The 20024-nt window shown below is 34.5% G+C and overlaps 1 protein-coding gene across 2 annotated transcripts in view; it reads left to right on the forward strand.

Moving 5' to 3' along the window:
- Positions 1-20024, forward strand: part of SEMA3D (semaphorin 3D) — a 191197-nt gene that overhangs the window by 114895 nt on the left and 56278 nt on the right. For both annotated transcript variants that reach the window (XM_054496706.2, XM_063667656.1), the window contains 4 exons: positions 218-337; positions 4993-5086; positions 7712-7840; positions 17354-17496. In XM_054496706.2, the coding sequence (XP_054352681.1) occupies positions 218-337; positions 4993-5086; positions 7712-7840; positions 17354-17496 (486 nt within the window). The remainder of the gene's footprint in view (positions 1-217; positions 338-4992; positions 5087-7711; positions 7841-17353; positions 17497-20024) is intronic.

Raw genomic sequence — 20024 nt, forward strand, 5'->3', positions numbered from 1 at the left:
TTATAACTTCAAAAATCTAAAAAGCTACTCCTTTATACCATGGTTTCTATATTTGTCTTGCCTCGTTTGCTACAACAGATGTCTAGAATTTCTCATAAATCTTTTTTCATTTGAGCTCTTATTTTTGAAGATTGATCTACTTGGAAAACAGGTGGCATAAATGATATTTCAAAAACCTGAATTGTGTGTTAATGCTTTTAATTTTTATGCCCAACAGACAGAATGTGCAAATTTCATCAGAGTACTTCAGCCCTATAACAAAACTCACATATATGTGTGTGGAACTGGAGCATTTCATCCAATATGTGGGTACATTGATCTTGGAGTCTACAAGGAGGTAATATAATGAAAAAGCGTGAAAAGCATAATTTATTGTAATACGTTGTTACTTAATTCCTATGACATAGGCAGATTTGAATATAAAGACTGAAACATATATGGCCAGGCATGGAGGCACATGCCTGTAATGCCAATACTCAGGAGGATGAAGTCAGAGGGTCCCTTGAGCCAAGGAATTCAAATCCATCCTAAGCAGCATAGTAAGATCCTGTTTTAAAACAAAACAAAACAAAAAACGAATAGTTTATGAACGATACAGTAACTCATGTTCCTAGCCATTATATGGACTGTCATTTTCACCATATACTTGATCTACCTAATAAAAATGTTTTTTCTATTAAAAGTGGTTTTAGCAGGATGATCAAAATTAATAGTGTAAAATGTTAAAAGTGTTTGTTTTCTATGGGCTCCATGTATGTCTTTATTTTCTCTTGACTTTCCTTTTTAACTAGATATATATAGTATGTTGCTGTTGGTAAAAATTCATTTTCCATAAGATCTTGCAGTGGAATTGCATTATATAAATAATTTCATTTTCCTATCTAATAAAGTTGACCTGTTATGTGTAATAGTGGACACTAAGTAAAGAATATTTTAATAATTTTCTTAAAATTGTATAGTCATTGGCATAATGAATTTATTGTTTCAGCTGGACCAAATTGGCATAATGGAAATAAAGGATGTATTAATTAGGAGTAATGTATTCCAGATCTCAATGAGTGCTTTAATAAGTGAAAAACATGCATATTTTTGCAATTAAATTATTTGCCAATACTTTAGTTTACTGTCCTTGTGTTATGGACTTCATGCCATCCACTTTACATGGATTATTGCTTTGGAATTTCACAACACTCTTAATAAAGCCAGTGTTGTTATAATTACCAATTTACAGGTTAGTAAAAATTAAGTCTCAATGGAATAAATAACATGCTAAATCACCCAACTAATACATGGTCTTGCAACAAATTGAATCAAGGCAGTCTATCTCTAGAACAAGCATGAGCAACTGAGCTTTAGGATAAGTGCTCCCAGTTGTTTCTTGGTGATGTGCGATGTCATCCTCATGTTTATGTAAGTACAGTCATGTGCATCATAACAAGGTTTCCATCAACAACAGGCTGCATATAATATGGTAGCCCCATGAGATTACATTACCCTATTTCTACTGTATCTTTTCTATGTTTGCATATATTTAGATACACAAATGCTTACCATTGTCTTATAGTTGCCTGTAGTATTCAACAGTAACAAGCTGTACATATTTGTAATCTAGGAGCCGTAGGCTATGCCATATACCCTAGGTGTGCAGTAGGTTATACCATCTAGGTTTGTGTAAGTGTACTCTGTGATGTTCACACAATGATGACATTGCATAACGATGTACTTCTCAGAACATACCCTGTCTTTAAGTGATGCATGACTGTACTTTTTGTGAGTAACCACACATATTTGCAGGATAATTCGCTGTGTTTTTGAAAGTAAAGTCTGGGCTTATGGAAAAGGTTTCTTTACATTGACTTAGCTGATTCACACAGAGATCAAACCCACAACTGTGGATGGATGGATTTTCGTTTCTAACCAACTTGTCTAACCAGCCGAGACTCAACTGTTTGAAAATAAAGCCACCCTGACAGTTAAATTTCTGAGCCACTAGGAGACTTGGTAACTTGAATCCATCATTCTTTGTTGGTGGTGTAATGTTCTCTTGTCTAGCTCTGATGAAGGGTAATATATAACATTAGTTCATAGCATAGGGTGTAATTATGTAATATAGCCCCACAGTTTGAGTGTGTTTTGAGGCCTAAGGATAAAGGCCAAACTCACAACCTGCTAAGGGGGGCAAATAGTGTTTTAAAGCTCCTTAAAAGTCACAAGTGCTGGCCAGACGCCGTGGCTCACACTTTGGGAGGCCGAGGTGGGCAGATCACCAGAGGTTAGGAGTTCAAGACCAGCCTGGCCAATATGGTGAAACCTCGTCTCTTCTAATAATACAAATATAGCCGAGCATGGTGGCACGTGCCTGTAATCCCAGCTACTCTGAAGGCTGAGGCAAGAAAATTGTTTGAACTCGGGAGGTGGAGGTTTCAGTGAGCCAAGATTGCGCCACTGCACTCCAGCCTGGGCGACAGAGCAAGACTCTGTCTCCAAACAAACAAACAAAAAAGTCACAAGTGCTGAAAGGGAATTTAGATTTAGATGGAACTAATTAGTAGCTTGGGACTGTCAAGAAGCCCTGGGGCAGTCAAATTTACAAGTTCCATGAATAAGAGAATTGTGGGTAAACAGGGGCATTGAACCTTGAGTTTTCAGCTGGTCTGGCCTACAGGCAATTGTATGGCAGCCCTGCTTGAAAATTGTTAACTTTTTTAATGAATCATTAGTCCCAAGAAATCATTGTACTTCTAGAGGGAGTTTAGAAGGACCTTCCATTTTCAAATAAATAAGGCTCCTCCTAAGATGGCTGGGAAGAGGGAACAGCAATACACAAAAGGAGCGGAAGAAGGTATACTTCAGGGACTGCTATGCAGTGTGGCTGGGGCAATGGGAAGAAACAGGGAAAGCTAAGATGAATCCCAGATTCCTGACTTTGCCAGTGAGTTGAAGAGTGGTGGTATTTATTGAGGTGAGAGTAGTAGCAAGTTTGAGGGAAATATGGTGAGTTAGTTTTGCACATTCTGCATTTGTGGCATGTTCAGTAGGTCATGCCAAGTGGGCAACTGGAGCTGGAATTTAGGAAGGAAGTCAGTGCTGCTGTCAACAACTTCTAATAGTAAGTTGAGGACAGATGGCCAGAGTTTGAAATATGGTTCCAGTCATTTACTAACTCCATGGCTGTATGCATACTCTATAAACTTTCTACACTTCTGCTTATTCAGTAAAATAATAATAGTAACTATTTCACAGAGTTATTTTGAGAATAAAATGAGAAAATGATTGTATACTATTTGGCATAGCACTTTGCTTCATTCTAGTCACTTAACATTCATCCATTTCTAGATAACAGAAACACAGAAAGGTAAAGAGGCATGGATGTACACAATATGTATATTTTACATATTTCTATAAAATAATATTTGTATCCCACAGTGCTGGGAAAACTTGAAAGCTGTTTAATGCTTGGCTTGGTATCATTTCCTCTGGGGCCTCCCCTGTGCTGCTGCAGATCTTATCTTTAAATAGGCATGATATTGACAATAATGTTGCTTAGTTGTGATAAATAAATGTTTTTTACTAGCATTCCTACCTACTTGTATCATCTTTACTTCTCTGCCCATATTTCCATCTGTGTAGCTCAGACAGGTGCTTTTTGCATAATTAATCAAGAATAAGGAACTTCATAGAAGCAATCTTATAAAGTTGAAGTCTGAAAATATAGAGCACCATTAATTCAGTCAGTTTATTTCAGGAAGCACGTGGAATCATCCATTATTTTTTATACTATTTTCTTGTATGTGTCCTTGACTGGCTCAAGGAAACTTGCTTTCTTGCTATCTCCTATTTCCAGTAGATTATAAAGGTACCATTATTATTTGTATTAAAGTGTGTTTACTTAAAATTATGAACCATAAATTTTTAACCAGACTATTTAAACTGCTATTAGTATTTAGTATTTTTTTAAATGAGGCAATAGTTACTATTGGTCTTGTTCAAAGGAAAAACAAAGATCTGAAGTGCAACATAACACATAATTTTCTCTGTCTCTTTTGCTTTATTGCTTGTGTTCTACATAAGTTGCACTGAATGGTCCTTTTTTATTACATGTGTGTTCTGATATAACTTCATAGATACACCACCTAGACAGAATGTCTGAAGTGCAGGATTTCTGTAACTAGTGCATGCACAGAGTGAGTCATCATCCTTTCTGCTGGATGGTAGTGTTGTCATTGTTATGAGACAATCTCATGGGGCCATATTCATTATACATTCATATTTTTTCTTGGAAAGTTCAACTTAAGATGTTATTTATTTTCCCAAATACTAAAAGTCTGCCAATGTCATCCTGTCTGTGGCCACTGTTATAAAAATAGACATTTCAGCCAAAATAACTATGTGGTTTAATGTGTACAGTGTTTTCATAATAGTGAAATACTACAACAGGATTTTTTTCTTACCCAGATGTATCAACAACTTAAAAATGACTGCCCACCTTAGAACACTTTTATGTTACTATAATTTTAAAAACTATTACAAGGTTTAAGTCATTTGACATAGTTGAAGATGCTTAGTTATATAAATTGTAATCACTATCCTGAAAGTATGATTATTATAGCAAATCTATTTCTTAAAAGATGAAGTTGGTTTTATTAGGCTCAATAAGTTAGTCATGAAAGCTCAAGAAATATGTGTTCTTAGTGGTGATTTCGATATTGATAATGGTGGAGACTAAAGATATTGATGAGTACATTACTACTTCCATTTGAAAAATTCACTCAGTATTATATTGCCACTTTGGGCAAAGGGAGACCAAAACATGGTTATTAAGTCTTGCCAGATATATTTGCTAAAAAGTTAAGGAGTTCAGCATCATGCACATGCTATATGCTCAATTAGTTTTATCAAGTTCGTGAGTTGGAATTTAGTTTGTGTCTCCCACTTTCTTACTGTTTGTAATATTTTTAAAAAGCTCACTGGTGTTAATATTTCTCATAACAGGATATTATATTCAAACTAGACACACATAATTTGGAGTCTGGCAGACTGAAATGCCCTTTCGATCCTCAGCAGCCTTTTGCTTCAGTAATGACAGGTAAGATCAATGATAGGCAGTTCTTATCCTTAAATGGTTTTCTAAGAGTTATTTGTTGACTTAACCACATTTTCCTATTGAGTTAAACGTAATTTTTTACTAATCTTCCACAAGCGATTTGTTTCCATTATTTTAGTGCCAAATTTGTCTGTACTGAGCATCCTTCTCACTAAAGGAAGGCCACAGCAATCCATGGTGTCTGCACAGTTACTTTTTAAATGAACTTCTGATTGAATATTTATAATGTCAAAGAACAGATAATTACTTGTTTTATAATTTTATATTTAGATGTCTGGGGATTTTCTTATGTTGTAATATCTCCCTATCTGACTTATTATAGAAATTAAATTTAGCAATTCCATATGTGGGTAAATTAAACCAAATTAATCAGGCTATAGAATACAGATAATAGAATGTTATAACATCTTCCTTTGCAATTTCACTATAACCTGATTATATCAGTGGAAACATGAAATTTCTACTAGCATAGCTAGTCTTCTCTCACTTTGCATACATCTTAAATTCTCTTATAAGACAACTATCTTGTTCAAAGAAGCAATACTGTGTGGTCTGAAGTCTGTTCCAAGGAATGTCGGCAAGACTTCTGAATTTCAGCCATTATAAGGACTCCTTTTGTCTTGGTTTGGTTCATGACTTTAGTCTCTTTCTATTTAACTTGTCTGTCAAATGTTTGAATAGACGATAAGAGTGAAGCACCATGACATTTTAATTTTCACTTAGTGAGAACTAGTGATTTTGCTTTGAAGTGACAGCATGTGTGTATTTGTGTTTTTTGAAAATTATGTGACTAATGGTCAGTCATTATTCTCAGAAAATGAGATAGATGGTTTCTGATTCTGATCTGTGAAGTGGAGTTGGCATACCCTTAATAAAAAAAAAAAAATAGATTGGCGGCAGTTGTTACTCCCCTTATGAATCTCCAAGTAATTTTAGGTACAAGGAAGAAGTTTGAAAGCCTGGATATTCAGATCTAATTTTTATGTTGAAATATATTTTTTCCTAACAAAACATTCAAATACTTGCAATTTTATAGGTTTCAAAGTGACAGTTCACTTCTTTTACCAAACTTTTTAATAATGTCTTTGTTGTTATTATTTTATTATTTTTTAAAAATATGCCCATAATGAAATATTGCCATTTACCTGATACATTATAGGGTAATACTGTAAGAGGATGGAAGCAGTACCTTATCAATGTCTCCATTACATAGCTGGCGTTCTCTCTCTCTCTCTCTCTCTCTCTCTGTGTGTGTGTGTGTGTGTGTGTGTGTTTCCTTTAGAAGTTAGCTATTCTCATTCTTAAGGTTGAATTATCCCTGATCGTTCATTGGAAGCTTATTTAGATGGATATAAACAGGGGCTATAGAAAGTATCTTAATCCCTTCTTATACAAGGCAGAATTTTAAAGATATGTTTCTAAGCAAAAATAAATTTCAGTGATAAAACAATGTATTAGTTCTCATATTTAGGCATTTATAAAGTCTAAATGCTCCGTAGGGATTTGCCGTTTTTTACATTGTTCTATTAAATGTAAAGCAGAGCGGTTGACTAAGAAGTTTCTTGAAATAGTAGAGGTTTAGCTCTCAAAGAGACAACATATTCTCCTGCAGGAACAGCCTTCTTCCTGCCACTCCGCCCCACCCCTACCCAACACCCTGACTAACATTAGGGTACATGGATCCCTGCTGCTTTCTTCTCCTTCCCTTATGTTTTTCTCACTCCCCTTCCTTCCATCCTCTTCCTCTCTCTAATCTGCCTTTTCTCTTTTCTGTTTGTCCTCCCCTTCTCCTGCCTCCTCTTTTCCCTCCTTCCTCTTACTTCCCTTCTTCCTCCTTCTCACCATCCCTTCTCTCCTCCTCCTTTTCCTTCTCCTGTCTTCTTCGTTCTTCTCTCCTTTCTCTCTCTTTTTCTCCTTGACATTCCCCTTCTCTCTCTTCCTCCTTTCTGTCTCTGGTGAAACAGAACATGTACTTTACACAAATAACAGAACAAAGAAGTTTGGTATGCAGTAATGGCAACATCTTTCCCCTTTCAAGAATTCCTGTTTATCAGAACTATTAGAGACATGATTAGCTACAAGGAATGCAACATGTTATAATTACAAAGAATGACTTCAGTGCTGAAAGCTCCCTTTCAGCAGAGGTTAGTCAAAGAAAATTTGTGGTCATTGAGGTTGTGTCAGTTAAGTAAATACTAATTACACAATCCATTCCTCATTATGGCATTTAGCTTTTCATATTTCTTTTGTCTTGTTCTAAAGAAGAACTCTTAATTGTGACATTTATTTGAATTATTTGTGGGGAGAAGAGAAAGAGGAATCGCTTATTATTATTTATTCAAAAGGGAAGCTAATGCACGTGCAATTATTAATTCAGAAGAATTTGGCCTGTTTATATTCAAGTATTCAGCATCAGCTTACCAAAGTAAATTGAGTTATCCTTTCTTCAACTGAGATAAATTTTCAAAATCTGTGAAATTTATGAAACAATGCATTCTGATATTAAGCAACAAACATCTTTGGTGTCATGCTGTGAAATTTGTACATGTTAAATAGCATCTACTGCTGTACTCTTAAAAGCTCTGTGTACTTTTTTCTCCCTCTCAGATGAGTACCTCTACTCTGGAACAGCTTCTGATTTCCTTGGCAAAGATACTGCATTCACCCGATCCCTTGGGCCTACTCATGACCACCACTACATCAGAACTGACATTTCAGAGCACTACTGGCTCAATGGTTTGTGATTTTTTTTGTTTACTTTTGATTGTCTTGCCTTTGGTTTAAGATAGATAAGAAGTGTATTATTATTCATTCAAATGTGTTTTGGAATAATTGATTTAGCTCAACATTATAAAATACATTTGAAATAATTCCCCGCTAAGAAAATCTCCAAAACCTTTTGTTTATATAGTAATACATAATATTTATTGTCTGCTATCCCTCAACACTCTTCTGTGCTCTAATTAATATTTTAAATATTCACAATGACATCTGGGATATATCATTATTTTATTCTTTAATACACATAAACTATTATGCTATAAAAATACTAAAGTACAGAGAAGTAATTTGGTCAAGGTCTTATAACTTGTCAGATGCAGAGTGAGAATTCAAGCAGGCCATCTTACTCTTGCAGTCTGTGTAAAGAGCAAGGCATGTACTGTCTGCTAGCCCAAAGAACTCAGGTTAGATTGTAATGGTAACTTCTGTTGCTTAAAAATAATATACATTTGGGTTAAGACATTTCTCTTCAAAATTTTAAGCATATTAATATTGACATAATTTTGTCTGATTACTATTTTAAGAATCATACAATATTTTGAGTTTAAAATTTTTTAAAAAACATAAGAATATTATAAATGAGTTTCTTTAATTAATCCAAGAAACACTACAAGGCACCTAACTCCACCCCACTCCCCACCACTGCCTTACAACAGATCAAATTTCATCATGATTCTCTAACATATGACTTTATTCCATTGCATGGCAGAATGACATAACACTGTAATTTAAGCAGGCAGGCATTTTTCATTCCCATAATAAATATTGGGCCTTAGTGAAGGAGGCCAGGGTAGAGATTTCCTAGGGGCTATCTCTCTGTCTCTCAGTGTCTTTTAAGCAGTGACAACATAAACAAAAGGAAAAACACTTTGAAAACATTTCTTTAGTCAAAAACTCCAGATCTATTTGTTTATACAATGTGATTCTCATCAGCCAAAAAAGTACCCTTAATAGGTAGTCTTAAAAGGGAAAACAAATATAGAATATCCATGACTACGTGATTACCCATTAATTTCTTAACACACACGCAAAGCACAGCTATCTTTTTGTGCATTGTCAGATTTTTGTGGAATTATTTGGTTTGAGAGTAACTTCTTAAACGTCACCTATAGAATAGCTTAGATACCTATTTGAATAAAAAGATATTTTTATGGCTTAAAATGAAGTATAAGATTGTATCTCTGTCTTGGGATGGCAAATATCATGTTTCTCCTCTTCTAAAAGACAGTAGTATTTTTTCCATTACTGTAACATATTCATTAACAAGTCAGCAGAATTGTCAATACAATAAATGTAGGAAATATGCATTCAACTACTATTTGCCTAGATATGCTATTTTTAGTACTGTATGAAGAAGATTAGAGATTAGGAAGGCTTTGAATTGGTTTAACAATTTCCCTAATAAACAACTTCTGAGACCTTATTGCCTACTGGGTGCTACTCTACCCTTGTGGCCTGCATAGGTAGATAGGAGAGGGTCACTGACTTCACGGATGATGAATGCCTTGCTCAGCCTGAAGCATAAAGCAGGAGTGGGAGACAAGGCTACAAAGATGTAAATATTATCTTGAAACCATGATGGCTTACTTTTTAATCAAGGAGTCAGAACTTTGTTTTTCTAAAGGTAACTTACAAAAACAAGAGCATGTTTTTTAATAGCATGAATGGAAGACTAAAATAGGGAAATGAGAAAGGGACAGCAACAAAGGTAGTGGAAGTGGGGATGGGCATGAGAATATACTGCAAAGAATATTTGAGAGAGAATATACTGGTTTGTAAATAGAAGAATCCAAGGACATGAGACAGAGCTCAAGAGATTTGGATGCCGGGAAAACTTCGCAATTAAAGAAGCCAGTAGAATAGAAGAAATTGAAGGTAAGAGAAAAGACAAATGGTAGAGGAAGTCTCAATTGACCGAATTCAAGCAAATAATTATGATGCAGAAAAACTGACTTTTATGATTCTAGGAGATTCAAGGCAGACTGCTTAGCAGTTAAAAGCCAGGGTGATCATATGACCTACTTTGCCCGGGACATTTTCAGTTTGCTCCTGTTCTTTTACTCTTAAAAGTGTCCCAGTTTAGACTAAAATTGTTTCTGTGGAACTTATTTATTTGTGCTTAATTCCTGAATGGTGACTTTGGTCAAACTTTAATGTCCATTCAAATTCTTTGTCTGTAAATATGGAATCTATTAACAATAGAATCTATTCACAGGGTGTTATAAAGATAAGATTAAATCATATTGGGAAGTCTATTAGAAGACAATTTTAAGAGCTGAATTAGTGTCAATATCATCATGATCATTATCAGGTATCATGTGGTACCATGAAGGTAGCAGTGGGAGGTAGAAGTGGGGCTGAAACCTGAATGCTGTGTGAATCTCTGCTATCTCTTTAGCATTTTGTATTATTGACCGCCTTTTCATTCTCTCCCTCTACACTTCATAATTCTGTGAGCTCATCCATCCGAATAGTTTCAACTGTTTCCTGTGTTCCAGTGTTTCCTAAAATTGTATTTCCAACCTTTTCCTGTAACTAAGTGGCCTCAAAAATAATTTATTTGGATGACTTCCATTTTTATTCTAGATCAAAAGAAAAAAGATTATTGTTTTATATAAAAATCAAGATATGTAAGCCTTAGTTTTGATTGTGCTGTTAAATTGCTTTAAGGTTTTTACAAGTGGTTTAATGACCCTTTGTTTTAATTGGATTTAAAGTCTAAAATCTTGTGAGTGTTATAGATCTTGTTTCTTCTTTCAAATCTATCCTTCAGTAGCCATTTTCTGATTTTTATCTATTTTAACTTTCTTAACTTCATCCACCCAGTTACCTTGGAGTTATCTTTGATTCCTTCCTCTTTTTCCTCTCCTTTATCTAATCTATTTCTAAGAGCTTTTACTTCCTTGAAAATATCTGTTGGCCTTGTTCTTTCTATGGTTACCATTTTCCTATAGGTCTTCATTACCTCATCTCTGGTTTATTGGCACCATTTTATTGTTTACTAACTGATCTCCCCATCTCTCATCTCTTCCCATTCAAATTTATTTTATATAATATCCATGCTAGTCCTATCTTTGGAACTTTTAAAGTGCTATTTTATTGACTGTTATAAACCGAGAGAATTACTATTTGCATTTTACATTTGGTGATATATTCGATGTCAGATAATAGTTCATAGCTAAACAGCTAGCGGAGGTGAGATTGAAGCTCGAATATGTGTATCTGGCCCCCGATATTGTATCATTTCCATGATACAGTTCATCGGCTCAAAATCTGCTCTTTTGATGGCATATCCCCTGCTCTTTGCAGCCACACTACAAACTGGGCCATATGTACATGCCATGTAGGGCAACAGCAAACCAAGGATATGGGTCTGGTAGCAGGAAGTAGGGACAGATAGAGAAAATGGAGTTCCGCAAGCAGTGAGGGAGACCTAGGCAGTCTGGCTGGAGCCAGGGAAATCAGGGAAAGTGCAAGCAGCCAGTCAGATGTTTGCTGAGGGAAAGGCAGGCCAGAGCTAGAAGAGCACAATGCTTCAGGAGATTCAGTCATTCAGGAGTTCCCCAGTCCACAGAAACTAGGGCAGAGTAAGGGGAGAAATTATGGAAATGATGATATTCTTATAATGAAGAGGGATCTGATGGACTAAGACAAAATATTGGCTTGCTCAGAGGACGTTTCTGTCCTTTATGAGAAATGGCTATTTTCCAGATACAGTCAGCCTATGGTCCAAAGTCAATGGGGTCATCTGTCTGGAGTCAGGAGTGGGAGGGGAGAGAATACAGATGAACTGCGACAAGTGAGTATTTAACTGTTAAGATGCAGATTCTAAAGAGTTATCATTTTAAATATGATGCTACATGAATCTTTTATAAATCCATTTTTATCACTGAAGCACTTAGGGGGTTTAAAATTCTTGATACATGTGTGCATGCCATATTGTGTTCTGTGCCCCACTTGGCATTAACCAGAGTGAGATCAGCTAACCACTTAACAGTGCAAGGATCCTTCTCAGAATTTTTCTAGGACTGTTTAATCCAGTTTAAAGACTTAAAAAGTAGGAATCCTGATTCCTTCCTTAAGATACTAATCCATCTAGCAAATACCTTACGAGGAGGATACAAAATGGCAAAGATGAAATTTTTTCATCTTTGAGGCACTTTTCATTTGAAGTTGTAAAAAGTGTTTTTTTTACAGTACCTTTATGGGCATTTCTAAATGAAGTCTTTGATGGTTCCACACTTTGATTTATCAACTTAATCTTAAAACATATAGGAAATAGGAATATAGATGCAAACTAGGGTGTTTACTCAAATGCAGTTGAGCTTTTGTTACAATTTTAGGATAAAACTAAGAAGTGTGACCACTTGGAAGATGGAAGCGAACAATAACACCTCAGATGCATGCAGATGTTTTTGTTTTCTTTCTTGGAATAGATGAGAACTTTTGTTTTAAATTTTCTTTTTTAGCATATGGAGACAGTTTTCATTTGAAGTTTCTCTTGGGGTGATCTGTTGTCTGTAAACTCTCCTTCCACATGAAAGGAGAACATTAAAAAATGATAATAGGAAAATGAGACTATAAGAAGTAATAAAAGGAAGTTAGGAACTTACTATCTATTAAATAATGATAGTATGCTCATCTGGGTGAAAAGAGGTTCATAGGGAGAAAGGGAAGTAGTGTGTGCTGCAGGCCACATGAGTTTATGCCATTTTCTTTTGGCAGTGCCTCTTGGTGTCATGCTAGAAGTTCATCTGAAAATGCATGATTTCAAGCTGCATTCCTACTAGGGCATGTACTCAAATGCCAAATGGAGAAAATGTGCTATAATGAAGCCCAGGTGCCTAATGGTATAATTTAAGTTGTTTAATTCATCAAGTATGCACTGATTAAATGATACCTATTTTTACCCAAATTTGGCAGCAAATCAGGAAAGAGTTTCTGTCATAAAATACTAACATCAGAGTTCTAAGTCCGGACCTCAACAGAATCTCCAAGAAAGAAACTCTGTTCTTGCAACTTGTATTTATTTTTAACTCTCAAGTATGCTTACTATTTAAATCACAGAATAAAGCACTACTTGACACTAACTCTTTTTCTCATAATTAGATTTCTTTATACAACAAACATTTAGCTTTAACACCTCCAGTATTCCCCTGCAAAACATTTTTTACAGTACTTGCAAGAGAGCCAATATTTAAGAGAGAGTTCAATAAAATCAATAATGACTGAATAAACAGAATAAGACTGTCTATGGCATATATCAGTTGAAAGGTAAAATAAATATCACTTGGAAAAATATCCATGCTCTTTCCTCCTCCCACCTCATTGATGTCATACTGAAATTTCTGAAATGTAGACTAGTATCATAGCCTACCTATTGGCCATTTCAAATAGCCATACCTGTCAACACTTGGTTGATGTTTTTCATATCTGAAGTGGGTTTTCCTATGCATTTCTGCAATATGACAATGAATTGCCATATTTATTTTTACTCCTTTTACACTTCTTTTATCATTCTGTTCTATTTTATTATTCTGCTCTTTTTTCTTTTAATCGAACTCTGTAAACAAGTGAACAGCAATCAGCTCATGGAACCCTTTCTCCCATTTGAGTGATTGAGGAAAGCTTTATAAGCAACTCTCTCCTTTATATTGGTATTCCTTTTAACTGTTAGGCTTTTCTGTTTCGAATCACTGAGTTCTCATTTTCTCTCTAGAGAGAAGATTCTATACACTTTGTACCACTATGTTATTTTTTAAATTATAAATTCAATTCAATCATTTTGTAGGTTTGACAGGACACTAAAATTTCAAGGGACTTCATGTTGCATGTGTAATTTCTACATTAATTATATGCAAGTGCTACAATAAATTCTACTCATGTTAATACCGATGTAATCCCACATATTTGTGAAGATAAATATATCCAATCATTTCCTATAATTTCTGCATAGTTTCAGTTTTATATATTTTTCCCATTCAAATTACTGAAGAATTTATTATTAATTCCCCACGCCCCCTATCCATCCATACATACAACTATATTATTGACCTTGAGTTAATGAGTTTAAATGTATCTTTTTCCCATCCCATATATAGATAGGGTTTTATTTATTTTTGTATTTGTATATGTTTAAAATACACATGGAGTTCAGCTAGAGAATTCCATCCAGTTTGGCAGCACTGGATTTAAGCATCTGTAAATTCAAAAAGTTCTAAAGATTATTATTCATCCCTGGTCTGTGTTTGTGGGAGCCCACAGTTGGTTGTTTTTCTCTGTTCATTGTTGTAATATCATTTCAAGTCAGTGGAAAAATCATGGCTACGCATTCTCTTTAGCCATGTCTTGACCATTTGTCAATATGTCCTTAATCCTGATTATACTTGGTTTGATATAGAGTGTCAGTTCTTATTCATTCTTGTATTATTTAATTCAAATAGTTTTCTTTTTCTGCGCTAAGTTCCTTGAATATAATAGTAATGAAATACATTATTTCTCTGTTTTCTTGAATTTCAGAAACCCGAATCTCACATTTGTAGAACAATTTGATCCCACAAAGAGTTGCTTTTTTTTTTTTTTTTTTTTTTTTTGAGATGGAGTCTCGCTCTGTCGCCCAGGCTGGAGTGCAGTGGCGCAATCTTGGCTCACTGCAAGCTCTGCCTCCCTGGTTCAGGCCATTCTCCTGCCTCAGCCTCCCGAGTAGCTGGGACTACAGGCACCTGCCACCACGCTCAGCTAATTTTTTTGTATTTTTAGTAGAGACGGGCTTTCACCGTTTTGGCCAGGATGGTCTCTATCTCTTTACCTCGTGATCCGCCGGCCTCGGCCTCCCAAAGTGCTGGGATTACAGGCGTGAGCCACACCAAAAGTTGCTTTTTAAAAGAAAACATGTTTAAATAAAAAATCTGAAGTGTTGGTTTGCGATTTAAAAAAAAAAAAGATTTTTACTTTGCTCAGTGATCAAAACCAAGTGTTTGTGATTTACTAACAATTTGAAAGAGGGCCGGGGCGGGGGTTGGGAGAGACATTGAGTGGAATTTTTAATGGGCCTTGCCAATTTGAGATTAATTAGAAAAAAAAAATTAAATACTTTATGTGGTTTTCTAAAATTTTATTTTTATATATTTTTGAAAAACCATACCAAAGTGAGATTATCAAGAATATAAAAATCCATTGAAGCTCTAAATTACCGACAAAACAAACAAAAAAAACAGGCAAATAATATAGAATAAGAAGAAAGTTCATGAATGTATTTCCTTCCTTTCTTTTCCTTTCAAAGCTTTGCATTAAAGCAAAGAAGAGATTGGATGGGAGACACAGGGCCAACCCAGAGAGGCTGGGACGATATTGACTGAATATCCATCACTCGGAATCCAACGTTAACTTTTTATTTATTTATTTTTTGAGACGGAGTCTCTCTCTGTCGCCCAGGCTGGAGTGCCCTGGTGTGATCTCGCCTCTCTGCAACCTTTGCCTTCTGGGTTCAAGGGATTCTCGTGCCTCAGCCTCCCAAATAGCTGGGATTACAGATGTGCACCACCATGCCCAGCTAACTTTTGTATTTTTAGTAGACAGGGTTTCACCATATTGGCCAGGCTGTTCTCAAACTACTGACCTCAAGTGATCCACCACCTCAGCCTCCCAAAGGGAGTTATAAGCATTGAGCCACCACACCCAGCCCCAACATTAACTTTTGTCTATTGAAGAAGGCTACTGTGAAGCTTTATTGGGATATTGGCCAATTGCTGTACATTTGCAGGAGAGTGATTTTCATAACACCTGGGGCACACAGCAATCAGAGCTCTAGGCAAAACTCTAGAAAAGGCAATATTGATCTTTTTCACCTCCCGCCAATTTATTTTTCTTTTAAAACTTTTTGGCTTCTCTTTTCTCTTGCTTCTACTTCTTAAAAAGTCAGTGCTCGGTGCTTCTTTCCAGGTGCCACATATTTTCTAATTAAAGTCTTTCCTTCATTTCTCAATAACCATACTCTCTGTCTTCTTTGCTTTAATCGAATTATTTCTGAACTGGTATCATCCTATTACGCATCTGTTACCTGGTTAATTCACAATTATTTAAAATCAAGACTTAAAATGCCGAATACCTCTTAAACAAGGATTTAGAAACCCAAATAAATTTGTCAGTGATACAGTGAAAAGAGGTTTATCATATTGCTAACATTTTTACACTGTACATATATTATGGCCATCTTTCCAGGTCAGTACTTATAGATCTACTAAATTTTTAATAATGACATATTATTTTTACAAGTACATAGGTGTACTCAATTTTCTATTAACCCCTGTATATTGTCATCATAATGATAATGCTTATCAGCCCCATAACTATCTTAATAATAATCACATTTATTAAACACTCATTATATAATCAGCCTTTGCCTGATGCTAAGTGCTATACATATATATATGCTGTATATATATGCTATATAAATTTCAGTATGACTTCAATGAGGTGGGAGGAGGAAAAAGCATGGATATTTTTCCGAGTGCTATTTATTTTACCTTTCAACTAATATATACCATAAATAGCCTTATTCTGTTTATTCAGTCATTGATTTTATAGAACTCTTTCATAAATATTGGCTTTTGAACTGTAAAAAATTGTTTTGGAGGGGAATACTGGAGGTGTTAAAGCTAAATGTTTGTTGTATAAAGAAATTTAATGCTATATATATGCTATATATATAAAATGTTATATATGTAAATGCTATATGTATAGCATATATACACATATAAAAAGGAATTTAATGCTTATATATGCTATATGTATATAAATGCTATATATACACACATATAAATCCACTTGATAATAATATAAATTATCTTATTAGGTAGATGACATTGGTAGTCTTATATTACATATGAGTAAATTGAGTCATTGAAAGATAAATAATATGTCAAAGGTCACCATTCCAGTAAGTGGCAGAGAAAAGATATAAATTCAGGAAGTTTATCTAGAGCCTATACTGCTATATTGAACTTGAACCAAACACTACTGGTTGTTTCCATTTTTATACCCCTAGGGCAATTACACAAAATTCATCAAAGTATTAATATATCACAGTATGTCAAAATCAGTGCTAGATTTTTACTATTTCCTAAGCCCTTTATGAAAGACATGGTGGTTTAAATCTCCATTATATAGAAAGAGAATATACAATGATAGCATCTCCATATCTGAAAAGATCTACAAGTAATTTAGTCTAGTCATGTTCTCACCTGCTCTCTGGAATTCCTGGAGAACTTGTTCAGTACCTCTTTATGCTGATACATATTTCTACATTGTATCATCTTCATTTGTATACACATCTCATTTCCCACATCTGGCTTATAGTTCATTTTTTAAAAATTCTACTGCTAATTGCGTTTACGTGGAAATATCATCAAACTATGATGACTGGATTGTTTCAGTATCTTAATTTATAGCTTCTTTTCTTTCAAACAGGAGCAAAATTTATTGGAACTTTCTCCATACCAGACACCTACAATCCAGATGATGATAAAATATATTTCTTCTTTCGTGAATCATCTCAAGAAGGCAGTACCTCCGATAAAACCATCCTTTCTCGAGTTGGAAGAGTTTGTAAGGCAAGATATATTTATATATTTTACTTAAAACATATATATATGAAAAAACCTTTGGCAAGGTTTAAGCCAAAGTTAATGCCTGTTATTCATAAATGGTATGATTCATACTACCCTAGATGTGTAATTTTTGAGATCCAAATGTAAAAAAAAAAAAAGAAAAAGAAAAGAAAAGAAAAAGAAGAAAAGAAAGAAAAAGAAAAGAGTTCACATTTTTCAAACATTACAGTTTATTTTTCCAACAGTGCCTGAACTGTTGCCTTGGTGTAAGTTACACATCTTTGGCAGCTTATTTCTTTTATTGAAGGACTATTCTTTTGCCACTGATTGCTATTCCCAGTAACATCATTGCATTGTCCTGATCCCTGGAGCTTAAAATGTTTTTATATAATGTTAAATAATCTGAATGAAATTAACTTAACGTAATCCCTAGAGTAATTTAAGCATCATCAGATGTATATTCTATATTTTCATCATCACGCACATCACACGTGTAAAATTATATATCACTACATGTATCAAATCAGTTGAAATTTTATTATATTATTACTCTATTAAATATTTTCTAGACCTGTAATCTAGATTAGGTTCTGAGAGAAAATGAGGTAAGGAGGAAAAAACAAATAACCACAATGCAAAATATTTATTGTGAAGAATACTGCAATGAGTTTTTAATCTTGCCATTTTATTTAAATTATAAATAAACACAGATACTCTATGAGAGGCTTCCATTTTCTGCCATCAAAGCTCTCGTTTGACTGAATACAAGCTTTATGGAATAATATTGCTACTAGAATCATATTTTGACTTCAGTATATTATTTTTCTGCTTAGATGTGTCTCCACTGAAATAACTTTTCTTAAATAGACACCTTTAGCATCAACTCAGTTATTAAGGGGAAGAGCTGTTAATAAATACTCTCAGCAGGAAGCTTTCTTTGGTCTTGTACAAACTTTTCATTTTCTTCTATCTGAACCTATCACGTTTTTGTTTCAATCTGTACCCTCAGGCTTCTGAACACTTTCAGGGAGAGAAATACAAACCGTCATTGCACTTAAAAGTGCTAATGAAAACATGGCTTTTGAATGAGGCCAACTTGTGAGCCCAGATCATTCTTTACCTAGTGTCCTAGCCAATAATGCTGTCTCCCACTGATCCCCTCACCCCCAGGGGACAGACTCTCTAAAAAGCATTCTCATTCTTTCAGACTCTAAGAATCCACAGTAATTTCTCTTGAAGCCTCTTGCCTAGAGATGAATGCCTGTTGTTTGGAGTAGTCCTAATGTGTTAGTGTATTGAAGCATGCCTTATAGCAACAGTATCCTGACCCTGAAAAGCTGTGTTGTGGATTGACATTATTTGTATAATTGAGCTATGTTAAATAAAGAATAAGGGATTTACAATCAATTAAATGAATTTCAAGAGTCACTTTCTGATGAACACATATAGCAAGTAAGTATATATTTTGTGCACCAGTTCAATGCTTATTTCTTGATAAATATAATCCATTTAATAGAAATGTATTTATAACAAAGTAATGTCTTACCCTAGTGTAAATATACTGAAAGTTAATCTCAGAGTGTATTAAAGAAAAATCTAGTTGTCCCATATATAAATTCCTATATTAAAATTATAACCTATTCTCTAAACATCAACAATGTAATATTTTATTTATAGTATGAAAAAACACCTAGAGAACTGGAAAGGCAGAGAAAATTGTCATAAATGAGTTTTCTCATCACACACACACAACACATACACACACACAAAACCTCGGAGGCCACACAGCAAGATTCTGTCACGCTATTGTTCTTGGTTAAAAAGCTAACAAATTGTGAGATCAAAAAAGAATATATGATGGATGAATTTACTTTAAAAAAATAGAGGTTCTTCATTAATTAGTGTATCTCTACTCAATCACATTTTTAAATGAGCACATCTTCAGAATTTCTTGCTATATGTATGATCCATTGGTCAAATGTCTACAATATTTTGGTTCTAAATGCTTTCTTTGCAGTTTCTTGGTTGCATCACATGCTACCCATGTTTCTAACTTAATAATCAAAGATTAAGTTGTGGCAAAAAGTGGACACTTTCAAGTGGAGATTTCACTGACGACATGAAAAATGACTTAAAATCTTTATTTAAAATGTGACAAGATGGCCTACAAAACAATAACAACTTTAGCAATAATATAAAAAGACCTCAGCATCATTGTTGCTGTGATCTTATTTTCACATGAAAAAGATTATTTTGACATTATTTAAAACTTATTATTCCTTTCTGTTATTTCTTCTCCCCAGCATCATTATAATACTGTTTTTTTCTTTTGACAAATAATAACAGAATGCACATCTATGCTATGAAACAAAATTGAGTTCAGTAGATACAAGAAAAGATCTAAGAAGCAACAGATCATGTTAGAGGAAACTAAGAGTAAACTGTGTATGCTTCACTGAGTTTTACAAAGATTTTTTAGTAACATGAGAGTCCTTTATTCTATTTGTTCCACCAGCATATTCCCACAGAAC

The sequence above is a fragment of the Pongo pygmaeus genome, chromosome 6 (assembly GCF_028885625.2).
Source record: "Pongo pygmaeus isolate AG05252 chromosome 6, NHGRI_mPonPyg2-v2.0_pri, whole genome shotgun sequence".
Taxonomy (NCBI): domain Eukaryota; kingdom Metazoa; phylum Chordata; class Mammalia; order Primates; family Hominidae; genus Pongo; species Pongo pygmaeus.